The sequence below is a fragment of the Fopius arisanus genome, unplaced genomic scaffold (assembly GCF_000806365.1).
Source record: "Fopius arisanus strain USDA-PBARC FA_bdor unplaced genomic scaffold, ASM80636v1 scaffold00088, whole genome shotgun sequence".
In the NCBI taxonomy this organism is placed as follows: Eukaryota; Metazoa; Arthropoda; class Insecta; order Hymenoptera; family Braconidae; genus Fopius; species Fopius arisanus.
This window is the reverse complement of record NW_011887827.1, coordinates 70,437-96,319: the sequence shown is the minus strand read 5'-3', so window position 1 is coordinate 96,319 and position 25,883 is coordinate 70,437. Positions and strand designations below refer to the sequence as shown.

The 25,883-nt window shown below is 38.2% G+C and overlaps 1 protein-coding gene across 2 annotated transcripts in view; it reads left to right on the top strand.

The window, feature by feature from the left end:
• Positions 1–25,883, top strand: part of LOC105270443 (opioid-binding protein/cell adhesion molecule homolog) — a 76,070-nt gene that overhangs the window by 7,568 nt on the left and 42,619 nt on the right. The window contains exon 2 of one of the 2 annotated variants that reach the window (XM_011311365.1): positions 19,321–19,350. The exons of the other annotated variant lie outside the window; for it this stretch is intronic. Within the exon in view, the coding sequence (XP_011309667.1) occupies positions 19,321–19,350 (30 nt within the window). The remainder of the gene's footprint in view (positions 1–19,320; positions 19,351–25,883) is intronic. 2 annotated transcript variants of the gene reach the window in all.

Below are 25,883 nucleotides of genomic sequence, written 5' to 3'. Positions count from 1 at the left end.
ATATAGTAGACTAGAATGAAAAACAGATGTTACGGGCCAATGGCAAATCGATCGACATTTAAACTCAAAGTGGATGAATATCTCAAATCGTTTGAGAATCGCCGATTATTGAACCGATGCACAATCAACCGTCGATCACCAATTCGAGAGGGGGAGGGAGTACTTGCGAGTGAAAACATTGTCGGGTACATTTGCGGAAATCACCTGATGATAATTACTGAAAATTGGTGTTGTTCCATTCGTTCATTCCAGGGGCAAATTATGAATTTATGTGAAAATGATGAGGAACTTTTTTGTAGATAATTAAATTTTGGGTGAAAATGGTTTTTTCATAATTAGTACTGAAATCAATAGAGGGAGAGAAAAATACTGGTAGGTGTTGCAAAAAAATTCACCCCGCGTTGTGTCAATAAAAATGTGTAACGGATTCTTAGGATTTTTATCACTTAAAATTAATTCCTTTCGCGCTATGTAAACGTTATCCGCGTGTATTTGGCTTTTGGCTCGTGAAATATATCAGCTGGTGCATGAAATTTGGAGTCTTTCGTGGTTGCAGTAATTGTCGAGCCGTGAAATTTGTCGTCCGGTACTTTTGAGAGTTTTAGGGCGATATGGCCTATCTCTGCGAATCCAATTCGTATTCGCTATAATTTTATCCGCAATGATCTCACTCTGTTTACCCAGGCTTTCGGCACGTGCTCGGTGAAAAGTCTTTCCTCTTTGATCCGGTGTAAATAAAATTCCATAATTTTAGTTGAAACTACATTCACTCGGGAATTATTCTCTCCTCTCTGTCGCGAGTTTGTCATTTTTTAAAAACTCTCAAATTCCCGGGATTTTTGCTCTCATTGCTGAGTTTATTTATTTTTTTGCATATTTTAAAGTATTTCGGTTATTCCAAAAATTTGTTCATTGTTTTATCTGCATAATACGACGAATACCATAAAATTATACTTCATTTTTTGATAAATGAAACGAGGCGGATTATTCGGATGAAATAATTATAAATAATTGGATTATTGGAAATCATTATTGACGAGAATATTTGACCCTCGGCGTTTGCTATTCAGTAATTCAGAATAATGAAAATTACCGACAAAAAAGAGATGTTTAATTATAGTGAAATGATTTTTAACCTGACCCAAATTTTCACTCAATGTTTTTGAATTGCAATTGTCGAATCACTCAAAGGACTTTAATATTTCATTTTGATTTGAACTTTGATCGTCTGACCAGAAAGCCATTCTGGTATGTCAATACCGTGAAAATAATACTGGTCTCAAAGGAGAGAAAGAATTTCCAGTGGCTGAAGTAAAAGGGACAAAAGGAAATGGCGAGCAATTAACCTGACGAATAAATTCCGCTCCCAAGGAGAGCGTCTCCCGGTGCTTTTAATTAACCCACGGCATCGTTTAATTTTTTCTTTCGCTTTTTCTAAATTATTTTTTAACTACGGCAACGTGATGCACCGCTGGCTCACCCCCTCTGAAGATTTCAGCATTGTTAATCATTCAAATTGGTCATTAATGTCTTTTCACTCCCTGTGGAATCCTGAGTATCGGTGTCATTAACAATGGAACAGGATGCACCTGTATTTTAAAACCTCCTGCAAACCTCCACCGGGAAATCACGAGTTTTTATCCGCTTCCAAACTAAATTACACTCGGCAATTCATTTTTTCGCGCTCGTGAATATCTTCAGGGTATCATATCTCAAATTACTTAAGTAATTGCTGCGTATGTTCAATTTTATTCAAAAATTTTCAATCATTATCAATTAATAATTGAGAATCGCGAATATTTTATCCAAAACTCGAGTAAATTTTTTTTTCAGTGCCCCACAGAATTATTCCCAAAACTCCACTATAACCCACATTCAACAAAAAATGAAAAAACTAGCTTCCCAACTCTTTACTCCTTTTATGCAGCCCTCGACAACCTCATCTTGGCGTTGTAGTCGTCGTTTCGTAAGCACTGAAACTCACAATTTGCATAAATTTGTAAACGTCGCTTGGACGAGCGAAGAGATCGGCATGGTACAAGTGACGGTGAAAGAAAAAAAAAGAGGGGGTAGGGTGAGGAGGAGGGAGAGAGCCAGAGGTGTCGGAGGGGGTGAAAATCTCGTTTTACGACAACCCCCGGGTCTGGACTAAAGACAGAACTCTATGTCGTGTCCAGGAGGCAGAATAAAGAGACTGCAGGCCTCGTTTAGCCCGTTTTTCACAATTTTTCTTTCATTTTCACTCACTTTGGATTTTTATCTCCGCGGCATTCAAAAGCGTCAAATTTATTCCATCCCTTAATTTGCCAATTAATTTAATCTAAACAATTGTAATTTCTATGACAACGCGAGGGTGAATTGGATTTTCAATTTTATTTCCAGTGTGAATCCGACGGTTAAAGTATTTTTAAAAAATGGGGGGAAAAAAATATTCCAACGTACGTTTGATTGATTGATTGATTGCGATTTCCTGAAATTGCGCTAATGTGATTGAAATATATATTTCTCCGTCAATCTTGTCGGTTTTCATATTGGATTTTAATGTAGATTATCGAATTCTTTAATTGTTAGATTTGACATCTTGGAGAGATAAATAGAATAATCGAATTACTGGTTAACTGAGTCAGCTTGCATTATTCGTGGAGTGCGCCTTCTGTAAATAAGTGATACGATATGGTGTCAGTTATCCACTTATTGAATATCCCCCTGACACATATTGCAGACGTCACCTATTTTCAGAGGCAGCCTGTGCTGTCTGTATTAAACGAATAATCTTGGTGGAAGAAAAAAAATGTAGTCTCCTTGCAGTTTTAACCACCTGTCGCGGACACCAACCAACTGACCCTCTTCCTCTTCGTTATGGACACTCGATGCAATATTCCCTCAGACATTCTGGCGTGACCTTTTTACTGGCAAATAACTGGTACCATTGACGTGGCTTTCTGGGAATTCTATTCGATTACTGGGACTTTGTTGAAGTTGAAAATTCTAGGTTGAGGGGTGTGTAGAGACGTGGAAGTCACTTTATTCCAGACTATACACTCGGAATGAAGATTTATTATTTTTAGGAGATGTCACTTGACTCTCGGATTTTGTGTTAATAAGAATTAATGGGCATGAGATCTTTCGAACATAAATGACGTCAGGGAAAGGAAGTGTAAATTATTCGAGGAATCTTCAAGGATTTTCTCATCAATTCTAAATTATTTTCCTGAAAATTTAATGATTCAGTTGCAGTTCATTTTCAAGGGAAATTCCTGAGAATATCAAAAACATTGTTATAACCTTTTTTGTAGTTCTCGATCAGCTCTACAAAAATGCTTATAACAAAAATATTGATATCAGCTCTTAATAAACAGATATCCGATAAAAATCGATGAGCTGTGAAAATAAACTTGAACCGTTGTACCTCGTGCTACTGAAATCTTCTCGATTTAATTTTCGAATGAAAAAAAAAACAATTGTCACAACCGCAACTCATCGCAAACCGCCCCGAGTGAAAATCTCTAGAGAAACGTGACGCGAGTGTGATCCCCGAGAATAATTACCCATTCTCATGCCTCCATTCTCTTCTTCCTAATTCCAACCATAACCGCCTTGAAGGCAGAGGTTTTTCTCCACAAATAACCACAAACTTTCAACATCATCAGGATACCCTAATACAGTGGTAATCCACAAAACAATCCCTTTGAAAACAAGGATTGCGTTGTAACGAGAAACCAAAACAGAGATAGGTCTCTCTCCACAAAGAGAGATACCGCGAGCAAACAAAAGCACCTAGGATCTGCCGCGGCCCTCCCGCCGACCCTTCAGAAGGACGAAGACAAAAGCCTAAAGAAAAAAAATACTCCCGAGATAAAGAGCGGCGAAAAAAAAAACTAGGAGATAAAAGAGAGCAAAAAAACGAGTGGAAAATACAACCACGTAAAAACAACTGGGGCGACTCGTAAAAATAACGATTGCGCGTTGCCACGGGGTCATTAAAGACTCGAGAGACTCATATAATAGGGCAAGTGGAAAGGGCAGAGTGGGACACATCGCGTCCAGCATTAACGGATATGAGGAAGCTGGGCATCAGGGGGTGGAGGAGAGAGACTACCTCAGAATCTCGGGTGTTTGCCCTGAAAATGTTGCTGAGAAATCGTAAGCCAACGCCAACTGGACTTCTGCCCGCCTGGGGTGAGAACACGTAGAGGTGACCATCAAACACCCGGTGAAAATTCAAAATCTCGGTACACGAATTACCGCGATAAGATTAGTTATTGCTCGGTCATTCCCCATTAAGATTTATTTGGAGTGGTTTATGAGGGGGTGGGCGAGATAGGGTGGCTAGTGCATGCAGATACCAGAAATCTGCGACGACTGATTTTTAATTCGAAAAATTTCGACGACAATTACAACCAAAATTCCAAGCGATTTGGATTTCAAGGTCACTCTTTTTTTTCCTCACTATTCATCACCGTGTGTTTGTGTGTTATCGGCGGGACAAATGCCGTCTCGAAAAATTCGTATATCATTGGGATATGGTAGCTACAGGGGGTGTTAAAGTCTGCGCACGTTTGGTACCTCTTGGGTGCATGCACGACAAACACAAGTGGCTGACCACGGTATATGCGTTGCTCAGGGGCAGGTACAAGCCTTGATTTATTCACCTAACCTGTGACAATGAGATGTTATCTGCAACGACTCCGTGTGGCACACCGCAGCGCGCCAACACACAGTCCAAACCGGTCTAACTCACCTCTAACCGCCCAACCACCCAACCACCCAAACCCCCTCCATTTTCACCTGGCAACCTCTCAACACCCACGTATCGTTTACGGACAACGTCAACACCGACGAAAGCCCACCTTCCACGGTAAAACTTCCCCTCACCCGTGTCTCAACCCGGTGTATAATCTATGATAACAGGCAGACGGCCCTAGTTTCTGTTTGGGCGTCTCGGTAGGCTTGTTTATAGGACGAACCTCGACGTACCACCTTCCAGGCACGCCACCCTTATTCGTTTATCCATGACACACCTCACCCTTGCCCACCACCTTGCACCCCCTCACCACCGAACCCTCGTTGGAATGCATTACGTCAACATAACTCTTCTATTCTCAACAAAATTAGAAGCCTTGCGGTTCCGCTGCGGAATTGTTGATGGGTTCGGCTGATTTTTTTTTTTTTCGGTATGCAGGGGGACGTCGCGTTTTTTCGGGGAATTTATGGAGGGGGTGGCGGGAAGGGGTGAAATTATTCTAACAATTCAAATAATTATTAGCTTCACTAGATTAGCCTCTCCTCGCTTGAAATCTCGGATAGATTTTAATGCCTGAGGAAATAATTCTCGTTTTATGAACGTCGGTTAAAAAAATCTCATTTATAACAAATTTCCACTTTTCTCTCCTCGCACTCAACCGCAGATTTTCTGGTGTAGATCCCATACACGTTATGTATATATGCTGAGAGTAAAAGAATCCTTTCTCTCATCCCAGCTGGTGCCTTCGAGGTTCACTCCGACAATATCCTGTTTTGTATACCTAAAAACCTCTGGTCGAAAATCTCCTCTCTATACGTCTGGCTGCATCCATCTTTTTGTGTTATTTATATGTTGTTTTTTTCTTTTATTTTCCACAAACGTAAAAAGCTTTTCGAATTTGTATCCAGCAGCAACCATGAGCATACTTGTATACGTGTGCAGTCCGATAAGCTTTTGAGGGAGTTTACAGACTCTGGTTTTTACCAATTTTTTAGGGACTGGTTTTTATACACATTGTGGAGGAGGTGGAGTTGGAGTCCGTTCCATTCAAGCCTCCACGATTGATTAAAAAACATGCGTATGCTTTCATTAGCGAAATCGCATGAATTTTATATAAAAATTTCTACATTCCAATTACGGGAAATTCTCGCGAAATTCAATTACCAAAAATAAAAGTAGAATTTCAATAGCTTTAACGAATTTAATTATTAAATTCCAACTTACATTAAACACAATTATCCTCGCAATTATCTTAAATCCTGTGTGTCCTTTTTCATAACTGAAAAATATTCTCAGACTAACCGAAAAAATTCATTTATTCGTACGATCTCACGCTCATTAATTTCCATTACCATAGAGCCTAGAAACCAGAGTCAAGCGATATTTTCTGGGGAAAAAAAAGGAAATCTTTTACAGTTGGAAAAACTCATTAAACCATTACGCCCCTAAAAATTGATAAAAAAAAATACGCGCCCCATTAATCACCCGAGAAGTTGAAAAAAAAAAATATATCCACTTTCCGCGGTAAAAACTTTGAAATCCACTAGCGTCATCTCCATCACTCGAGTGCTCCCCTGAAAAAAAAATAGTTCTCCGTACACTTCATAGAATAGACGCAGTTATACCGCATATATCGTTTATATCGGAGGAAACGTCCACGGAGAACGGATATTACGAGAGCCTTGGGTTTCTATCTTTACGAGTCTGAATATGTTGCAGTAGTTTCCATTCGTCATGGGGACGAGAGGTACCAACGAAACTTGGTTAAAAGTGGTTACCCTCACCCTCCACCTTCTCAACCCATCAGGTTTCAACCCCTCACCGTCGAATTATGACACCGCCTCGGGTGTTTATACCAGATATTCAGTTGTAAGGGGCTGGTGGTGGCTTCCGGTATTCATGCGTCATTGCCAAGTTCGTCTGTTGGAAATCCCCACCTACTATTCCACTGTGAATTTCTATGGTGAATGGGACTGTAAATGCTGAACCATTACCCGAGTCACTGGTGTTAGCATCCCCTAAGGCAGTTGACATCGGCTTTCAGGATCTCATGCACAACGATTGTTGCGTGTGTTGATGTCCGGGTGTTAATTATGAGTCGGTGTGGCTAATCAAGTTAGGCGGCACTTATTAAATATTTTTCCAGGGCTGTATCGATCTCTCAATCTCTCAATCTCTCAATCTCTCAATTTGATCTCTTCATTTGAATGGATTTTTTTATTTTCAAGATTTTACTCAATTTGTTTAACAAAAAAGTTGAAGCAGGGTCTAGGCCGGTGAACATAACGACTGAAGTTTTAATGATCATCTTTTCTAAGTAATCCCTTGAATCATTTTCAATTGGGATAATCCCGGAGTTACTTGAGAAAATACGTGAAATTTTGATAACCGGGAGGATTCACCGGGAGTTATCTCTGTCGTTTTGGAAGTGAAGTGAACCCGTGGGTTGGCTCAAGTCACTGATGGTATACCGTTTCGTGTCGCGCCCTCTCTGTACATCGTGGCACGAACTTACGGTGTCCCTTAATTATTCAATTAAATAAAGGAGCACAGAGACGGACTGTGCGGCAGACCCGGTGTCGGCTTGCTACGTTAATCACTGGGTGTTTCAAGTCTTCTTGGAGGACTGAACAATTTCGTGACGCGCGTGTCCCGGGGTTTCTCCACTTCAGACCCCATGGTACACTCGGAAATATCAACCAGCCCCCGGATTCGTCTCAATTCCATTCGAATGGTATTTCCCCAGTTAATGGAAATATCGAGAACCGATTTATTTTATTTCTCACGACGGGTTGAAAATTTATGAAAGAGTCGAGAGTCTGGAAAGTTATAAATACGTTTATTCGAAAGCCAGTAAAATTTCCGGTGGCAAACACCGTATGAAGCTTCTCCCCTTATAGTTCTCGAGTTATAACAAACAAAAGTTTCTGAGGAAAAAAAAATATATAAATAAAAAAGATTTTGCCCCCCTCGTGTCCCCATCCCGTCAACTTCACAAGTAACTGAACAAAGTAGGTCGTCTTACAGCCTTTTCCACCGGAAATTTCCCCAGGTTTTCCCCGGCATCATTGTTATTTCGAAATTGCCACGACTTTTCAGTGAAACTATTCTTCGATTTTAATTAAAAACCTCTTGTACCGAAGTTTCACGTAGAAACGAATGCCATAAATTTATCACGAAACAAGTGTTATCATTTATTCAAGCGTTATCACATTTTTCGGTGATTTTTCTCAAATGAACAGCCGTGACAGGTGTATTTATGCACCTTCGAAGCCACGTCTCAACTACCTGATTTCACATGATATACCGTTTTAATTTTCATATACCTTGACGCGACCCGGCAAAACATCTATTGCCGTTGGATTGATTTATCGTGACATGTGCCACATATGCAAAACCGATCCTTTACACAGTCACCATTTTCTCACCCTTCGTATCCTTTTCTCTCCTTGTTTCTCCAGGCGTTTTGTGGGTGGTTGCAAACAGGGAGAGAGAACGATGTATGGGAATGGTATAGGAAACCCGCATGACTCGCGTGCCAACGACTTCATTTCCACCCGTCATGATCGAGCTGAAAGTTTCCATGTCAGCTATCCACCCTCACCTCTCCCTGTACCACCTTGCGGAATATATTGCAGGATGGAGGAACAATTTATATATTTCAATATCCAAACAAATGAATCAAATCGGAGAATCTGAATCGTCCTGAGATTTTTGTTTTGTCAGGTGTCGATGGGTGGAGTGAGAGTCAAATTTTATTCCATAAAAAATTACTCGATCATCATATAGCCTATTTCGATTTCAAGGTCAGCATTTTTTGGCCTCTCAACTGACCTCGATACGGGGTATTTCAACTCTGCTCGCTTGTGATTTGATTTGAAATGTCTATTATAACTTTAATATTAGTTCCTCGATATTACGTTATCCCCGGACTTCAAATTCAAACATCCAAATATTAGGATTTCATAACTAAACTCCTGGGTTAGAAGGAGATAATGTAAAATCACTTGTGTGTCTTCAATAAGTAAACTCCGTGTATTGTTTGGGCTAAACAGGTAACCACTGCTACTTTATCCCTGCGCTTTCCTCTCAGTGTGCAATGGCTTTCACGTTACCTGTTCATAATGAAACTCGGGTTGTTTATTCAATAAGCAGAAATTGCACTACGCAATCATCAATTCCCGTCCTCTGATGGATCGAGTACATCGTACATGAACTATCGAATAATTTTGATGGGCCAAAACCGTCGATTGTATTAATAGAAAAATCGTGCCAAATCGCGAAGAATGACATTTCAGTTAAAATTATCATCCTCGGAATAGTATCATCCCAAACAAGAAAGACTCCGAATTAAAAAAATTGATCTCCAATATTTTCCGACCTCCAGATAACTCCAGAAAAAAAAAAATATCTGATTAAAAGTTCGTGATATTTAATGAGTTTTGGAAAGATGCATCAAAGATTATTCATTATTAAAAATTGGCCTGCGCAGTCGTCTGATGAAGGCATTGAAAAACTCATTTGAGAAGTCTAATTACTTTTTTGCCGAATGCGTTGAATTATTTTTTATCAGATTGTCACGTTTTGAGATGAGCGGTGGCAGAGGGTTTTTTTTTTTTTAAATCCAAATGAAGATTCGATCTTCCTTTTGTTCTCTCTTATTCGTCAAAGTCCCCTTGTGTGCAGAGCGTCAAACAAAATTCGTCGTTCGGGCCAACGGTTGTACCGTCAGTTCGGCAAAACGAGGATTCAATCAGAGATTGGCCTGTTAACCCCTCTGGGGAATAAAAGTTATCTACCCCTGGCAGTTTAAAGGGCTTGGGCTGGGGGCGTGCGAACGACAGGGTTGCGCCCGTCGGCTCACACGCAATCGGTTGGCGCCTCGTGGTACAAATGACTCTTTCCTATTTTCTCGATCTCTCTCTTGTCTCTCGTTTACACCAGGCCCGTTGAAAAAAGAAAATAATAGTCAATTCCGTGTGCCATCGTTATTCCGACTTCGATTGGTATTTGATAGCGTACAATCACGGATGACGGCTGTTTGTTGATATAGCTATCGTCTGGTATCGGGGCAAGATTTTTTAAAAATTCAATTAATCGATCTGTCACAACGAAAAGGCAATCGATCTTCTCGGACACATGGAAATTCCTGGATTTGTTTAAATCATCATTTTTCATATTTTAATTTCCATCCGGCGATTGTTTTGGGTGACGTTCGATCTGATGATTCGTCATCATGAATCAGTGCCAGGCAGTCATGAATTTCTGAGTGATGGGTCTTGTGTCGGAACTTGACTTCACTGCAATCTAATGGCTAGATGGATTGGTAATAGTTTTGCTGTGGGTTATTGAGTTGAGGATGAGGAAATCGAGGGATCGGATGGTTCACGCAAAATAGGGAATTAATCGGATCGGAAGAGTAAGCAGAGACGATAGGTTTGAGATTGAGTCGGTGGAATTGAAGGGTGATATCAGAATAGATATGTGATGACAGGTTTTGAAATCCGTCGTGTGTCATGTATCAAATATCCGATCATCTTACAAACAACAACTCAGACGTTATGTGACAGTCGACAATTTTCCAATCACAAAGTTTTATAGCTCTTGTCGACGATATATTATTTTCCAGTTCCTTCATCAATTTTCATTTATGGATTTTATTTATGTGACATTCAATGTGATGATCGTAAATCAGCGAGTGTCATCTGGCAATTGGAAATCGTTAGCTATTTTTTGTGCAATTAATTTTGTGCAATTAATTTTCATCGCTTGATTTTAACTCATTACCGGGAATTACAATTGTTCATTATCAGATCTAATCTTCAGCAATTGCTGAAGGCTGTCTACAAGTGATAGAGGTCTATAAGAGGGCAGACAACAGTCAATGAACGAACGGCTCTAGTGCAGGCGGCAGACTGGCCGGCGGCTGTAGACATTGAATTATTAACTTCAAACCAGACATACTCGCAAATGCTACACACAATTTCAACTGCATATAACCCTGTCAGTCCCACTATTCTCTTCCGCGAAATCCTTCGACATTTCCCGTTACGCTCATCCCTTATTCATACGTTTATTATTATCAGCCTCTCAGTGTACGCAGACTAGAATTATTAATATTTCTCTGAATTTCAAGACGGCAATTACCTATCACACGTTTTTTGAATTTAATTGAAATTATCAGAAACCGTGTAATGGCCTGGGGTTGGAGAAATAATACCGCATCTCGTCTATTTGCGAATTAAATATTTTAATTTTTCATTCCTTTCGTTTCAACTCAATGACCCAATTTCTTCCAGTTCTCTCGGCTTTTTAAGACAGTCTAACCAAGTTCGTTTCGATTACTCAGCGGGAAGAATCAATTATACCCGTCCAATCACTAAACCCCTGATTTTTCCAGCTTTAGAATGAAATCATTATGCAATCCGGCCAGATGGAAACTCAAATTAATTACTCAATATTGGACTTCGTTACGTAAGTTAACGTTAATCGGAAAAAAAATTGTAGTAATCCGGGAGACGAGACGGCTTTTACGAATATTGAATGAATTTCACGGGATTTAATCTCCAACTCATAATGAATATTGACAGAAATTTAACAATTTTATGTCATGGATTTTTTATTAATAAAATCATTCGGGCAGATGTAGAAATTTTTACACAGGGCAATGTCTAATGGGGAATAAATATTTCAATTATCCAACTCATTGCTAGTATCTCTGGAAGTGGTCAGCCAATGAAAATTAAACCGCGCACTCGATTCGTTCAATTTGAAAGATAACATTGAGCATGGAATTGTTTTGGGTGGGGCTGGAAGGGCACCAGGAGTTGAGTGGGGATTGGATTTTGCATGGTTAAAGGCCTACAAAGTCGGAAGCTCGTTATGTGCAGCACGCAAACACACGACTCGAAATTATCTTCGTAATTAACTGCGCTTCTTAACATAACGCATGGCGTGCCAACTGGTTAGACATGTACCATATATACGTATTTGAACACTCGAGGTGAAATACATGCGCACTGTGTGTATTTTTACTATGGAATCGTGTGTATGTGGCTGCTATGTTTATGTATGAGTTGAGTGGGGATAGGATAGACGATATGTAATCCGAAACTGGCACCACCTGCCAGAAACCTGGACTAGTTAACCGGTAGAGATTGCGATTCTGGATTAGTGATTCCTCATTCTGCAAATCGAATTTATCATCGGGGAATAAAATTATATAATAATAGAATATAAGATGACGGTACTAGTTCATTCGGAATTCCTGGCCCCTCGGACCCTCCGAAATTTTTCACATTTTACGGGAAAGTAAACCCGGTAAAAAAAAATTGTAACCGGAATATTTTTTCTAAATGTTCAAAAAATTTCTGGATAACTTTCCAGAAAATTTTTCTTTTGGAACAAAAAAAAAATCGGGAAACAAAATAATTGTATTTTCTACTCAAATTTTTGAAAAATTTTTCAAAACTTTTCCAAAAAATAAAATAATTTTGTTTTCCAATTTTTTTTTGTTTTATAAAAAAAATGTCTGAAAACTTCTTCAGAAATTTTTTGAAAATTCGGAAAATATATTTCGATTACAATTTTTTTTTTGCCCGGGACAATAAATCGGCAATGGCCTCTCGATGAATTGTCATTTTCTCTCTTGACATTCTCATCCTCTGAAATATTATCTAGCCCGGAAGGCTGAATTTCATATTTGAGATTATAGGATGGTGAAGAGCGCTCCTTTTATAGAAAAGACCAACGGACAACGATAGAGCACGACGGCCTCGGGATAGGGTACAGTGGGCGGGTATGAAAAATGGGTTCGTTAGACGTCCAGAGGCCGAGACCATGTTTCACCGTTTTCCCCTCTTGTAATTTCGTTGGGAAAATGTTAAAGTTTGATAGTAAAAACAATGAAAGTGTGTCTTAGCATTGTGGATTAAGGTATACAAATGGGGTCAAAAATGTTCACCTCAAAAATGGAGATGTAAAATATGGGATTCATTAATGGGACGGGAGAGTTTTCTCCGGGAAAGCCCAGCTTTCCTCCAAGAAATGCAACTTTCGTTCTATGAGATGTATCCTGGGAATTTATTGCCAGAACATGATTCCTCTTCACGTCGAAAAACATCAGACTTGGGTAAAAAAAAAAATGTAAACAGAATATTTTTTCCAAATTTTCCAAAAATTTCTGGAAAACTTTTCAGAAAATTATATTCGCAAAAATTTCTAGAAAATTATTAACGAAATTGTCGGAACCTAATTTTTGAAAAATTTTTCAAAACATTTCCCAAAAATACAATTGTTTTGTTACCCGATTTTTTTTTGTTTCAAAAAAAAAAATTCTGAAAAATTTCCCAGAAATATTTGAAAAAATTGGAAAAAAAATTCCGATTACAATTTTTTTTTACCCAGGACGTCACATTTTAGAGACGCAAATATTTCCGGAAATGAGAGACCATTTTTTTCCGTCAAATAATTTTTTTCTTATTGCCGAAGAATTTCGTCCTGTTATGATATTGATTAATCAACTCTCGATGCGGTATTTAATAAAAGAGAAAGAATCCCCGACCACTTCGTCACATTTCCATTAAAATTCTCGCAATTTCTCCTTCGCCCTTCGCTTTCTTAATAAAGTACTAATTAAATTGGCACCAGATGGTAATGCAACGTGCAATGTTATAACCACTCAGGTGTTCTGATCAGTCCTGAATGACCGAACATATACTCGACAGTACCACAGAAGCATCCCACTATCAGTATTGATTACACATGCAGATAGTATAGCGAACTAACAGGCGATAATTATCCCATTCCACGGGGATCACCACCTCGGCAAACGATTGAATCAATGGTCAACGGAATGACCCCCTTCGGCCTAATGTCCTGAATAAGGAAATCCATTTACCATTATGGAGACCCACTGTGTGGCCACTGTACTTGAAGCATAACATGTACATTCCAACTCTCCCTGTGATATTCCCACAAAACGCTGATGCACTATGGGAAGACATTGATTAGCCTGTTATCAATAAAATTCGATAATCTTGAAAATTTCGATACTCCCCCCCACAGGGAGGGAAATACCCCAAAATAATTACGGAACAAATTTTTATTGAATATTTATCTCGGTGGTGGAATTAGAAATTGTCGGAAATTTTGGAAATTGAGGATTTAATAGGACGCGTGAATACGATGGAAATTAACATATCGATGAATAATTATCACGAGTGTTTAAATCATTATAAAATTTTGTGTGCATAATAGTTAGAGTGTTTCTGGTGAAAGCGTTGGTCTGATTGACATGATACCGTCCGCTATTCATTCTCGTTGCCACGCTATCAAAAACCCCCTCCCAAACACCGCGAGTCTACATAAGATTTAATTAATTTTATATGCACCACGGTAATTGATGGAATGAGGTGGAATACCGAGATAACTGTTCTCCAAAACTTGTTCGTATATTAACGTTACCTTGCAAATCGAGAATTGATGTCAATTTATAAGTGAATTTAATTGTTAACTCCGGAGTTATGTCTCGGTGGTACAGATTCATTGGACACTCACCTTGGCAAATTTTTTATGCGATTGAAATGGAAATAAAAGAGCACTCGATCGATTTTTCCCATTATTTTTCAGTCGAATTAGTCTTGAGGAAAATTGAAGTTTAGATGAAAATCATCAAGAGTGAAATTTATTAGACGAATTTGTTTAATTAATTTTTCTCTGTTAATGAATGGGTGGATTAATCATCACAAAAGACATCACTCGGTGCGATTAACGGGTGAATTCACCCCAGTGAATTATCATTCTCCGGGTTATAATAAACCCGTCAATCCTCTCTCATTTTAGAACAGAAAACGGCTGAACTATCATTAATGTGGGAAGATACTCAGCTGAACCAGAATGTTCACGGGGTGAATCTAGGCGGAAGGGAGCAACCCCTCGAGGCTCTGTGTAAAAATCCCTCGGACTTTCTCGCCTTTGAAATTTCACTTGAATCGAAATAGTCAACTGTATAATCTTCATTCCGCGATTATTCGGTGGATAAACGACAAGAGCGGATTGCTCCCGCATTTTTAACACTCTCTCATCAAATGTCTCATGAATTCTACCGTGAAATTGTACACCGGGAGGACATTTTTTTTTTACAATATTCAAAGCGCGGAAAAAATGGTTTTGATATAAAAATAGAGACCATGTATTCATTTTATAATTTTTTATCAATTATTTAGCAGTTATTGTCCTTTGGAGTTATTTTTCATTGATAAAAAATAAATTACCAGTTTATCTGTTTGACTGGTAATTTTGACTGGATAAATTTCGCGTTGGAAGATAAATTAATTATTATCATTATTAATTAATTATTAGACAACTTTGTTTTCGCGTTGTCCACTCATTCCCTTAATTGTCCGATGCTCCTCGGGGTTATCTCTGAACTCTTGTTTATCCTCTGTACAACTGTTTCCGTTCATCGACGATTTAATTGCAACATGAACAGTTGCACCGTCACATGACGAGACAATGAGACGATCATCGGGTAGCATCTACACGAGCTTACGATAAACCGAACGCCACAGTGTAATTATGAACTACCGGGACACCACATTTTTTTTTTGCAACCATTTTTTTTTTTTCGTTCATAAACAACATGCGAGCGTAATAACTCGGGTACGGCGAGTATCACAATGTCAACAGCAGTGGAGTGTTTGTATTTTTTACGAGATACGAGCACTTTATTCTTGCAAATAAAGAGCGTTTTACGAGTCGCTAAAGTATATTCAACAAAATTTTATTTTTTCCGTCACTCTGGTATTCCCAGAGGGATTCAATTATCGAACCTCCATTAGTCTTGGATAAAGGACGCGCATAATTTTCTCGTCCACGCGAGGTACTCTTTTTTTGAATTTTATTGATGCTGTCGAATAAACTATTTTATGGGGCCCATTGTTCAATCGTTTGTCTGCGAATCAATGAACTCTAATTTATGGCGGCCACATATTATTCGAATTCTGGGGGGACGGTGTAACAAAAAGAAGTGGGTGGAACAATTTTTTTTCATCCTTTTTTTGTCACTCGACCTCGTGAACACTCGGAATAACAGACTCAATCGTTCCAGTGGGTGAATGTGATTGAATCTTGGGGAATAATTATCATTGCTATGTGCATTGGATAAAATGGGGGCTGAGGGGTGTGGCAATTAAGGGGAGGAATAGGGAATTGTAGGGGGAATATTCAGGGAAGACCGCAGGGTTCATTTTCCATTTTCCTGAACCACAGAATTGTCATCCGAGGAATTGATGAATTCTGTTGTTAATTGATTCTTCGTGCACTAGAATCATTTTCCTCAGTAAAATCTCAAGTACTCGGATAAAACATTGCGATATACACTGAAAATAATTTTTTCAGACCTGAAATTGTAATAATTTTGGGGAATTATTACCAAAAATGGTCTTTTTTTATTTAATATCAAACTGGACATTTTCATTTCACGACATTTGGGGGTTTATACAATTATCCGATTTTCCCTGGGAAAATTAATTCTTTTTTTTACCTTCCGGCCAAAATATCCTTTTTCGATTACCCAATTGAATCCATCGCGTCTTATAATCGCAAATATGTCCATGAAGCATCAAGAAGATCACGATCTCAATTTTATTCCTTCGTATGATTGACTCATCCTAAAATGGCGTAATTGTGACCTGGAATTCTGTCGCCTTGTGGAAAATTAAATCTGATTCACTTAAAAAATTCATTGGGTCAGTTCAATCACTTGACATCACCTCATAAAAATTGTGAATATCCGAAATATCGGTTTTATAATGCGAATTCAGTGTACGTTTCTGCTGGCAATATTTCCATTATTCCTGTGAACAATCGATGGAATAATCTATTGAATTTTACGAGGATGTCTGTAGTGGTTGAAATATTCTCTGAATCCTTGATAACTTTTCCAACAAACGTTGGAATACAGGAACTCTCTGCGGTAGCTTAATTCCAAATCCAAGTTTCACACTCAACCAGTAAGTGTACAGCATGTACATTGCACATTTATCTGTATGTCCCTGGTTGTTTTCTCTTGGATCTTGTCGGTGGAATCTAGCAAGTTTAATCCACCCCCTGTTAAGCTAGAACGTGAATAGGTATCAATGAATCCAAGTGGAGATGATAAATCAGTCGCTCAATGGCGCTAGTCCTTAATGAAATTAATCGATTTCAGTGGAATTAATCAAATCACATTGGTTTTGAATTATTGTTCCCATTTAGAGTGTATTAATTAACCAATCTCATTAAAAAGACGTTGGACATCGAGTAATTGAAACTTTTGTGGTGTTCGCATCCAAATGACTGATATTGCACAGCTGGGTTTCAAAATTTTTTTTTCTCGAAAAAAAAAAAATCGGGAAACAAAACAATTTTATTTTTGGGAAATGTTTTGGAAAATTGTTCATCAATTTTCTGTTAATTATACTGTTGTTTTCTTACTTTTTTGATTTTTCAATATGTTCAAAAATACGCTATCGAAATTATAAAAAAAATTTTCCCATTCAAATTTTTCAAAATTTTTCAAACTTTTCCCAAAAACAAAATTATTTTGTTTTCCGATTTTTTTTTTGTTCAAAAAAAAATTCTAAAAAGTTTTCCATAAATTTTGTGGAAATTCGAAAAAATTTTCCGATTACAATTTTTTTTTACCCGGGGTTTAGGTCCACCAAAAACAATAATCATTCAAATATAAATTTCTTTGATGAAAAATCCATTCTTGTCCGCTCAGTTCCCATTAACAAGATGAAAGGAGAGAGCGAGAAATAACAAGGATGTAAATACATCGAACAATAGGCCTGAGGTAAACACTGTTGTCCCTAAAATTCCTGGAATTCCCGTTCCCCTTGCCGTCGCTGTTGGCGTGACGAGCGAGGAATATTGAATTCAGTATTCTGAATTGTGTCGGATGAATCAAATCGTTGTGTTCAGTTAGCGATGGTACAGTTGGTTTTAGTGAAGGTTTTAGTGAAGGTTTTAGTGAAGGTTTTAGTGAAGGTTTTAGTGAAGTGTTCAGGAATATTTGATAAAATCTATCTTTTTCTGTGTGTTCATTGTTTATAAATGTGCTAACATGAGGTGTTTTTGGGGCCGACACACCGCCATGTCCTCGTTTTCGGATAAAAAGGTGACTAGATCCTTAATTAGGCGATGGAAACCCATCGAATCAAACAAAATCCTCACGTTGAATTAAACATTTTTTGTTTATTTGGAATGACTAAAAAAATTTAACCGAATGATAGAATTATTTAGGGTCGGATGAATACATTTTCTTTGTTTGGAATGAATGTATTTGCTGTGTGTAGTTCTTTTTTCTGATGGGGAGTTCTCTGTTGAAGAAACTTTTTCTTTCTGTTCTGATTTGATTACTGCAATCAGATCAATTATGACGGAAATACAGTTTTCATTGTCATGGCCAGCAACTTTGTTGGTTATAGACGTTATTGTGGAGTATGTTGGGTCAATAAAAGTATGACAGTAATTTTTGTTCGATGTACCACGAATTCCAGACAATATCCGGGGCAGTTTGAATAGCTTTCTCAGAAGTCTGTATATAGTTGACTTAATTCTCTGGTCGATATTATACAAATCGAGGGGAGTCGGTTATAGATAGAGAAAGTAGCAGTAAATAACAGTTTCCTCAACTTGTTTTTATTTAAATATTTATCTTCCTCGATATCATTAAAATTTAGTTCCCTTTCTTTATTATTCAAGTGGGTGTTCATAGATCGTTGGAATAATTATTTAATGGGAATAAAGGGGGTGGAAATGGCAAATGAAAAATTGTTTATTACAGAGGACTTAGATGAAGTGATTAGGGATTTTTTCTTCTTGCTGAATAAATTGGGAAAATTGATGCGTTAATTGACGTTTTGAGATTTTTATTTGAGGGACGATTTTCTAGGGTGGGAGGTATTTCGTATGTTGTTACTGTAGTTTTGGTGGAACAGAGTTATATGTATCGGTGAAAACAACGAGAGAAGACAGCTCCATGTATGCAAAATACCTCTGATGACCTGGGACTTCTGACAATACTCTTCACCATCTACCAACAGCACAACTCGTGTTTTCCAAAGTTGTTAATATTTGTAATTAGCTTTTCACATTGCATACACTATGGAAGATACACCCAGCAGAAAATGTTGTTCCACGGTTTCTGAAATGTTCACCTGCTCATGATTGTTATTATTTTTCCTTTGCCGAGAGTGATGGAAATGTTTTTGGCAATTACTCCGTTTCATGTGATTCAACTTGAATTTTCCCTCTTGAAACACATAACTTTATTTTTCTTCTCCGTTTACTAAACAACGCTCGGGACTAATTAAAATCCAGATATTTTTCCGGTTTACTGTATTTCGGTGGCCCGGGCAACCGGTAATTAACACATCATGGAATATTTTTGGAGTGATACACTATTTTTATGTCTCGGGAGAATTAAAATGCGGTGTTTGAAATAATTTCATAAATTCTGAGGTGCTATTAATTGAGTGAATAAATTATAGGACTTATTTTAATATATTATTTATTGCTCTTTGTTGCAGGTGAGTGTCTGACCGACTGCCAAAACATCCGTAAGTCTATACAAATATATTAATAAATATTTACCTAGTAATTATTAGTTCTGAATATTCAGATAATTATAGTCCAATTAAAAACGAAGCGAGGGATAACTAAGAAATATTTTCGATCAATTTCCGGTTCAATATAATTGTTGCACAAGAAAGTTCAAGGTTTTTTTCAATTTCAAATAAAAAATCCAAATGAAAAATAATTGAAAAAATGAATCAAAATAAAATTTCAATTGAATTATTCACGAAAATTTCAATTGAATTATTTACGAAAAATCCCCCGAAAAATCGGTTTAAAAAATCCTTGAATTTTCAATTGATCACAAATTCAGTGCAGCCTGACGCAATATTTTTTCGCCCATCGTATCGTCCAAATCCGCGCTTGTTTTTTTTTTTTCTATTCTGAAAGCCCTCCCTTTTCGCGGAACGAGCTATCGCATCCGCAGGAACATAATCGTAAACTTCCCTGGAAAGCGTGTCATGCAATTAAAAGTTTTATTGAACTATACTATTACACTGATATACACTTAGCGAGACTCGTAATATCCACCGGAAAAGAACTTAGATGTACAATATTTTGCCATCACGCGTCCGATCAACATTTTTTACGGACCCAATGTTTTTCATTTTTTTTAAACTCCATGTACGTTTTTTTTTACTCGATATGAAATGGTTGAACATTACTGTTCGGGCTCATATAAACGTATGACAGGGTTGTTCACAGCCTGTACAGTCTAGCAACGACGAACATATTCCCGTATTTTCGTATATCTCACACGCTCTAGCCTCGGGATAACGATCTATTTCGTCAATTAAATTTTTGCTGATACGTGCTGCCTGCTTTTTAACTCTCCATTCTTTCACGTTGTAAATATTATTTACGATTTTCCAGAACGGCCAATTAAATCGAGATTTTAAATTTATTTCGCTGGATATATTTTTAATTGGTTTATCCGTTCAACTGTTGCCAATGGATTAATCTCTTGAGGTTTACAGTCGCTTTCATTTGATTTCAATATCTCCCCCTTTTTTTTTTATCATGACTCGGTATTTTTGGTTTAGTTGGGCTTTTGCCGGTGTAAATTGAAAATTGTTACGACTTTTCAATGTTAATTTTTGGAATTTATCGGATGGATGGGTTTTGGTTTCAGTGAAAATTCTGGTAAAAATTGATCTAGTAGTGGGCGCGGAGGGAGGGGGAATAAATTTGGCAAAATACCTGGAACCATTGAAATGGCAATTTCCATATTTCTGGCTTGTGCGGTAAATTTGACACGTGAACGCCCATTGTGAAGCAACGGGTATATGCGCCATTACAACATTGCATGCGACACTAATGCAAGCTTGTCTGGTGGTATACCCATACCTGAATACAAGTGTGTCTGTTCGTGCGGATAAGTGCATGGGATAGGATGCAATCGAATTTTATTTTTTTTTACCATAACCACTTGAATTTTATTTTTGTCACTGATTTTCGATGATGAATTAAAATCCTAACTCATTTAATCATTCTCCCCTAACATTTATCCGCAAGAAAAATAAATAGAAAATTTGTTGGGGGTTGCGACGGTTTTCTGGTGGTCTCGCAGCGGTCGTTGATATTTCATCCAATCGCGAAATAATCTCATCGATATATAACGGCACCTGTCAAATATCTTGTAACGCTTGAATCCCCATCACAAGTGATCGATTAAACAAACGAAATCAGGATAAGCCCAATGAAATAACTTTCTCAAAATCAAAATCAAACACTTCCTCCAATCAGCCACCCCCTCGAGTTACTACCCCAGATTAATTGCACCCAGAGGACTCTCTCACCGCCAGTCAAAGCTCTCTACTCCAAAAGTATTACCATCTCTCTTTCTTCCTCTCTCAGCCCTTCATCCTCTCACTCTCTTCACCCCATTTAAATCCACCGCTTGTATTTTCAAGTGGTGGTGGGTGTGACGATTGCCGAGGGATAAATGTGTCACGTAGGTACCAGTCGAAGTGGCACATTGGTCAGCGGTTTTTTGAGATGTCCCAGACCCCAAGGGAGTCCTCCAGGCAATCATTATTGACGAAACAGGGAAAATTCGTTGGGATTTGTTTCGCGAATTAATGGTACACCATCAAAAAATTTTCCAGTCAGGAAATCTCTTTCGACTTCATCCTCAATACTTCATTTTGGTCAATCGAAAAATTTTTCTCACTCTCTCTCTCTCTCTCATCAATAGTCGGAGGAAAAACGAGAATTTTTCCATGTACAATTTTCTTTAGTTTCTCGTTAGCTTTTGATTTGTCGGAAAATTCGGGGGTTGTGAGGACGTAAAATATACGAGTGGCTGTTTTGGAGGGGAGGATGGTATTAAGGGGTGTGCTTCGATGCAGATGGTGGGTTAATACAACCGTCGGAATGCCCTCGTGAGTGAATATCATCCTCAAACCGGTAAATGTCAAGGGGAATGAGGGGGGAACCGATAAAAGGCCCGCGTTTAAGTTAAATAGGTGCATAACGAGGGCGTCTGGCATTATGTAAATTCCCTGGTGTTCTCTGTCCCTCGGTTGAATTAAAAAAAAGGGGGAAAAATAGCGGGGTTGGTCTTTTGTGTATCTTATCACACTCACGCTGGCCCTTCGACTTGGAATATCGCACCCCTGGGAGGTCTAGTGGTTTAGAGTGTGCGGAAGGTAGATTGAAAATGATAATATACATGAGGGATTTTCAGTGGTCGATTTTTCGGGGATAATTCTTTAGCTCTTGAGAATCTGATGGGGTTGAGGGTTTCACCATTTCAGTAGTGCACTCGGAAAAATCATTAATTTTCATTGGATAAATGAGTTTATTTAAATAGTTCACCATTTTTCGTATGAATATTTTATTTGGACTTGATAAAAATTTATATTTCATTGAAATGAGTCGTTTTCCAGTTGCGTCGTTTAAATTGTTCTTCACTTGTAGATTATTCGTGTTAGTGATTCTACGAGGATCACTATTTTCTACCTTTCATAAAAAAATGGAGTGACTCTAAAAAAATATTTCCACGGGTTTATCCTCGTTCAGGGAACTTCACAAAATTTCCATTTCAAAGGTAAATCCTCGACCCAAATACCCATTCAATCTCCGGAAAGCAATGGTATTTAAATGTCTGTTGAGTGCTAATAAATTCTGGAATGCCTTTAATGTCAATAATGAAATAGTCGAGAGCCCTAGAAATTCTCGGTAATAAACCCAGTGCAAAAATATTTCTGCACGTTTTTCGTGTTGTCTCAGTGGCAGTACAATCGTTTGTGATAATAATTGTCGGTGACGTTTCCCGTGTAATCGTTTTCGCGAAAAAAAATTTGGGGTTGGAGGGTGGGGGGGGGGGGGCGGGGGGGGGGGGGGTTAAGGGAAAAAAAAAACAATAACAGTCGTGAAATGAAAATACGGGTGCATAAAAACGGGGAGGGTTGAATGGCCCGTGGCAGCCTTCACGATCTCAATATATTGCAATATGATATTATGCACCACTCGGCCCCCACGAGTATGACAGGGTATTATCCCCACGCAGTTGCGAGATTTCCATATTGCGGCCAACGTAACATTACGCCAAATCGACCGCGTAATTATGAATTCTGAATTGAGGGAGACGCGGTGACCCACGTGGCGGTGCAAACAAGTCAATTGTGAATTCAGGGAAATTTTTTCATTTCGAAATATTCAAGGGCTGAAGAAGCCATCGCAGTTGAATTATTTAAAAATATTATATAATTTATATAATTATCTCCCTGCAATATAATGTTGCTCCGATAATTTGGGGGAAGTACGGATTTCTGGGGGATAGATGAATAGAAAGATATTGAGATAAATATTATGAAAAATAATGGATTGCGAAAACGAAGTTTTCCCATGAGAGAAAATGTCACAACCGGTACGAACAGTTTGTGTACTATTATGAAAGAGTAACTATCCCACTTGTACACTTTATTTTCTGATCTTTGAGCTCGGGCAATGTTTTATGAACGACGGAAGGGAAATGCTCGGAGAAATTACATTTCCTAGAAAAATATACTACCACTAACAAACCCATCACGAAACACGTTGTTTACGAGATCTCGGGGAGACGGTCAGGTCCCCCGGAAAAAAGAGAGAAAACAAAATTACAGAAATAAGTAAGAAGAAATAAAAAATTGCTGTAGTTCGTGCACGCCTGCAATGATATGAAAAAAAAAAATTGACTTTCACGGCCTTTGTTGAGGGAGGGTTTTTTCGGGGGGGTTGGGGGGGTCAGGAATGGAGAAACATTGAGCGCATGTTCTTTCTACCAGTGGCAAGTTGAGCTTTACGAGACTTAATATCAGTGTTTCGACGATAATTCCCTCGAAAATCTAGGAGAAAAAGGCAAAGAACCGAGTCGAGTGTGTGTCGATAAGGGCATAATCTCCGTACCTAGAGTTTCGTCGCATGCCGTGGCTAATAGCGATTGTCGGGGGATAAAAAAATGTGTGAAATCCTTAGGTTACGAACAATATTCGGGCTTACGTAGAAAAAAATATTCTGGCGATCGCAGCGGTTTTTTTTTTTGCGCGCGCGGTTCGATAACGATTTTTTATCAATTCGTTTATTCTGGTTGTTGAATTCTATTAATTCTATTAGCGAGAATTTTGACGGAAATTCTTGAGGACGTTTTCTTGGGAATAAGACGAGAATTTTCCAACGATGTCATTGAGAAATGGCACGTTCAACCGCCACACAAAATACGATGATGTCGGTTGCTCCTCTCCTCGATTCGCACGCGTCGATCCGGAAATTCATTTTCAACTATAATTCATCCCCCATCCCCCGAGCACATCGTCTCATTCATAATTCACTATTTGCTGCCGCAGTGATATTTCTACTAATTGAACATTTGACACTTTGATTAATCATCGCGATTACAACGGTGATCCGGAAAATATGAGAGTCATACCTCTTTTTAACGGTTGTGGTAGAGGGGGAAAATAATCAAATAATTTAATAAAACTGTCACTGGATATTTTTCATCCTGGGGAATCCATTATGTTTTTTTTTATCTATCCATCACCAACAATCGTTAAGAATTCATTCGGCAATTAGATTACTCTCGTGAGATATTTTCGATTTCATCCGAGACATCTCCAATCTTGAAATAGAGTGATTGATATTTCTTAGCTTATTTCTGTTCAGGAAATGGCTATTCATCCTCACGATTTGTTATTTAAGTACCTTGAATATTCATCGAATAAAACAGGTAATCGCTTGGATGAATGTTCTCATCTCTGGATTGTTAATTCGCAAAATTCCACAGAAAATTATGAAAAATAAAATAGGAGGGAATTATCCGCTTGGTATTCTTTTGGTGCTCGTCAAAAAGGGGTAAATGAAAGAGAAGACCAGTGTGAAATTAATATACATATTTCCCAACTCAAGGGCAGTATTCATTCTCAACTCGACTCTTCGGAAACTCAAAGGCAGAGGAGAAATTTGCAGATGTATAAATTCTATTATTCTCGTTCCAAAAGGACCTCTTTTGTCCTCCACACACTCTATTGTCCCTCGTAATAAAATTTATATGCATGTGCTATGAAGGATATTTTTATTCAAAAGATCTTTCACTTTGATTCTCCATGGAGTCGATATCTGCGGGTGTCAAATCAATCTGTACGTCTTATTCGGTATACGTCTTTCTGATTTTTATCGCCGAGAGTTCTAGGGATGTATATTGAGATTTTGCTAGGAAAATCGCCCTCGGAATACTAGGATAAAATAGGATTTAATGTCTGAATAATTGAAAAGCGGTGTTTCGGGAAAAATTTTGGCGGTCGTAGCGGTATGGAGGAAAAAATTCGTTCCAATGGGTGAAGAAATGTCTCTGGAATGGCAAAATGATGCATTTTCCACACACCGTCACCGAGGTTAAAGTTTTCTTTTCCCCTGAGCGGCGATTGGGTTAGCCAAGCGTGGTAGGGGGTGGAAAATTCACCGGGGAAATGGCTCTAAATGATGAAGTGGATGGTACCCAACCAGTACTAGTCGTTGGGCCGGAAAATACACGGGAAAATACACGTGGTACCATCTTCACCGTCTCAACCGTCTCAATTCACACGGCCATTTTAATTTGCATACTTTGGATGGTACAGCCAAGGAAAAAAAGGGCTTATTATTGTTGCTGTAACTCATTTCAACGCCGTAATGCATAGAAATTTATTTCCTGTTTGCCTTTTCTCGGGGAAAATGGGAATTTTTCACGGATTCGCGGCCGTATTTATCGTTTTATCTCGCTACAGAAGTGATGAGAGGGGAAATTATTCGGGGATTTGTGTATGAATATTATTCCCAGTGAAGATTATCGCGATGAAACATTTTCACATAATTTTCTCGCTTTTATTTTGCATTTTGCTTTCTTCGTCGTTTTTCTGACGTTTGAAAATTCAATTAATTTTTGGGTTAATGAAGGGAAAGGGTTGAGATGATGAGAATTCCATGAGGTATCTCTCAGGTAGACTTGTAGCATTGTTTCTCTTCAATATTCATTATTAACGATAGATATTTGACG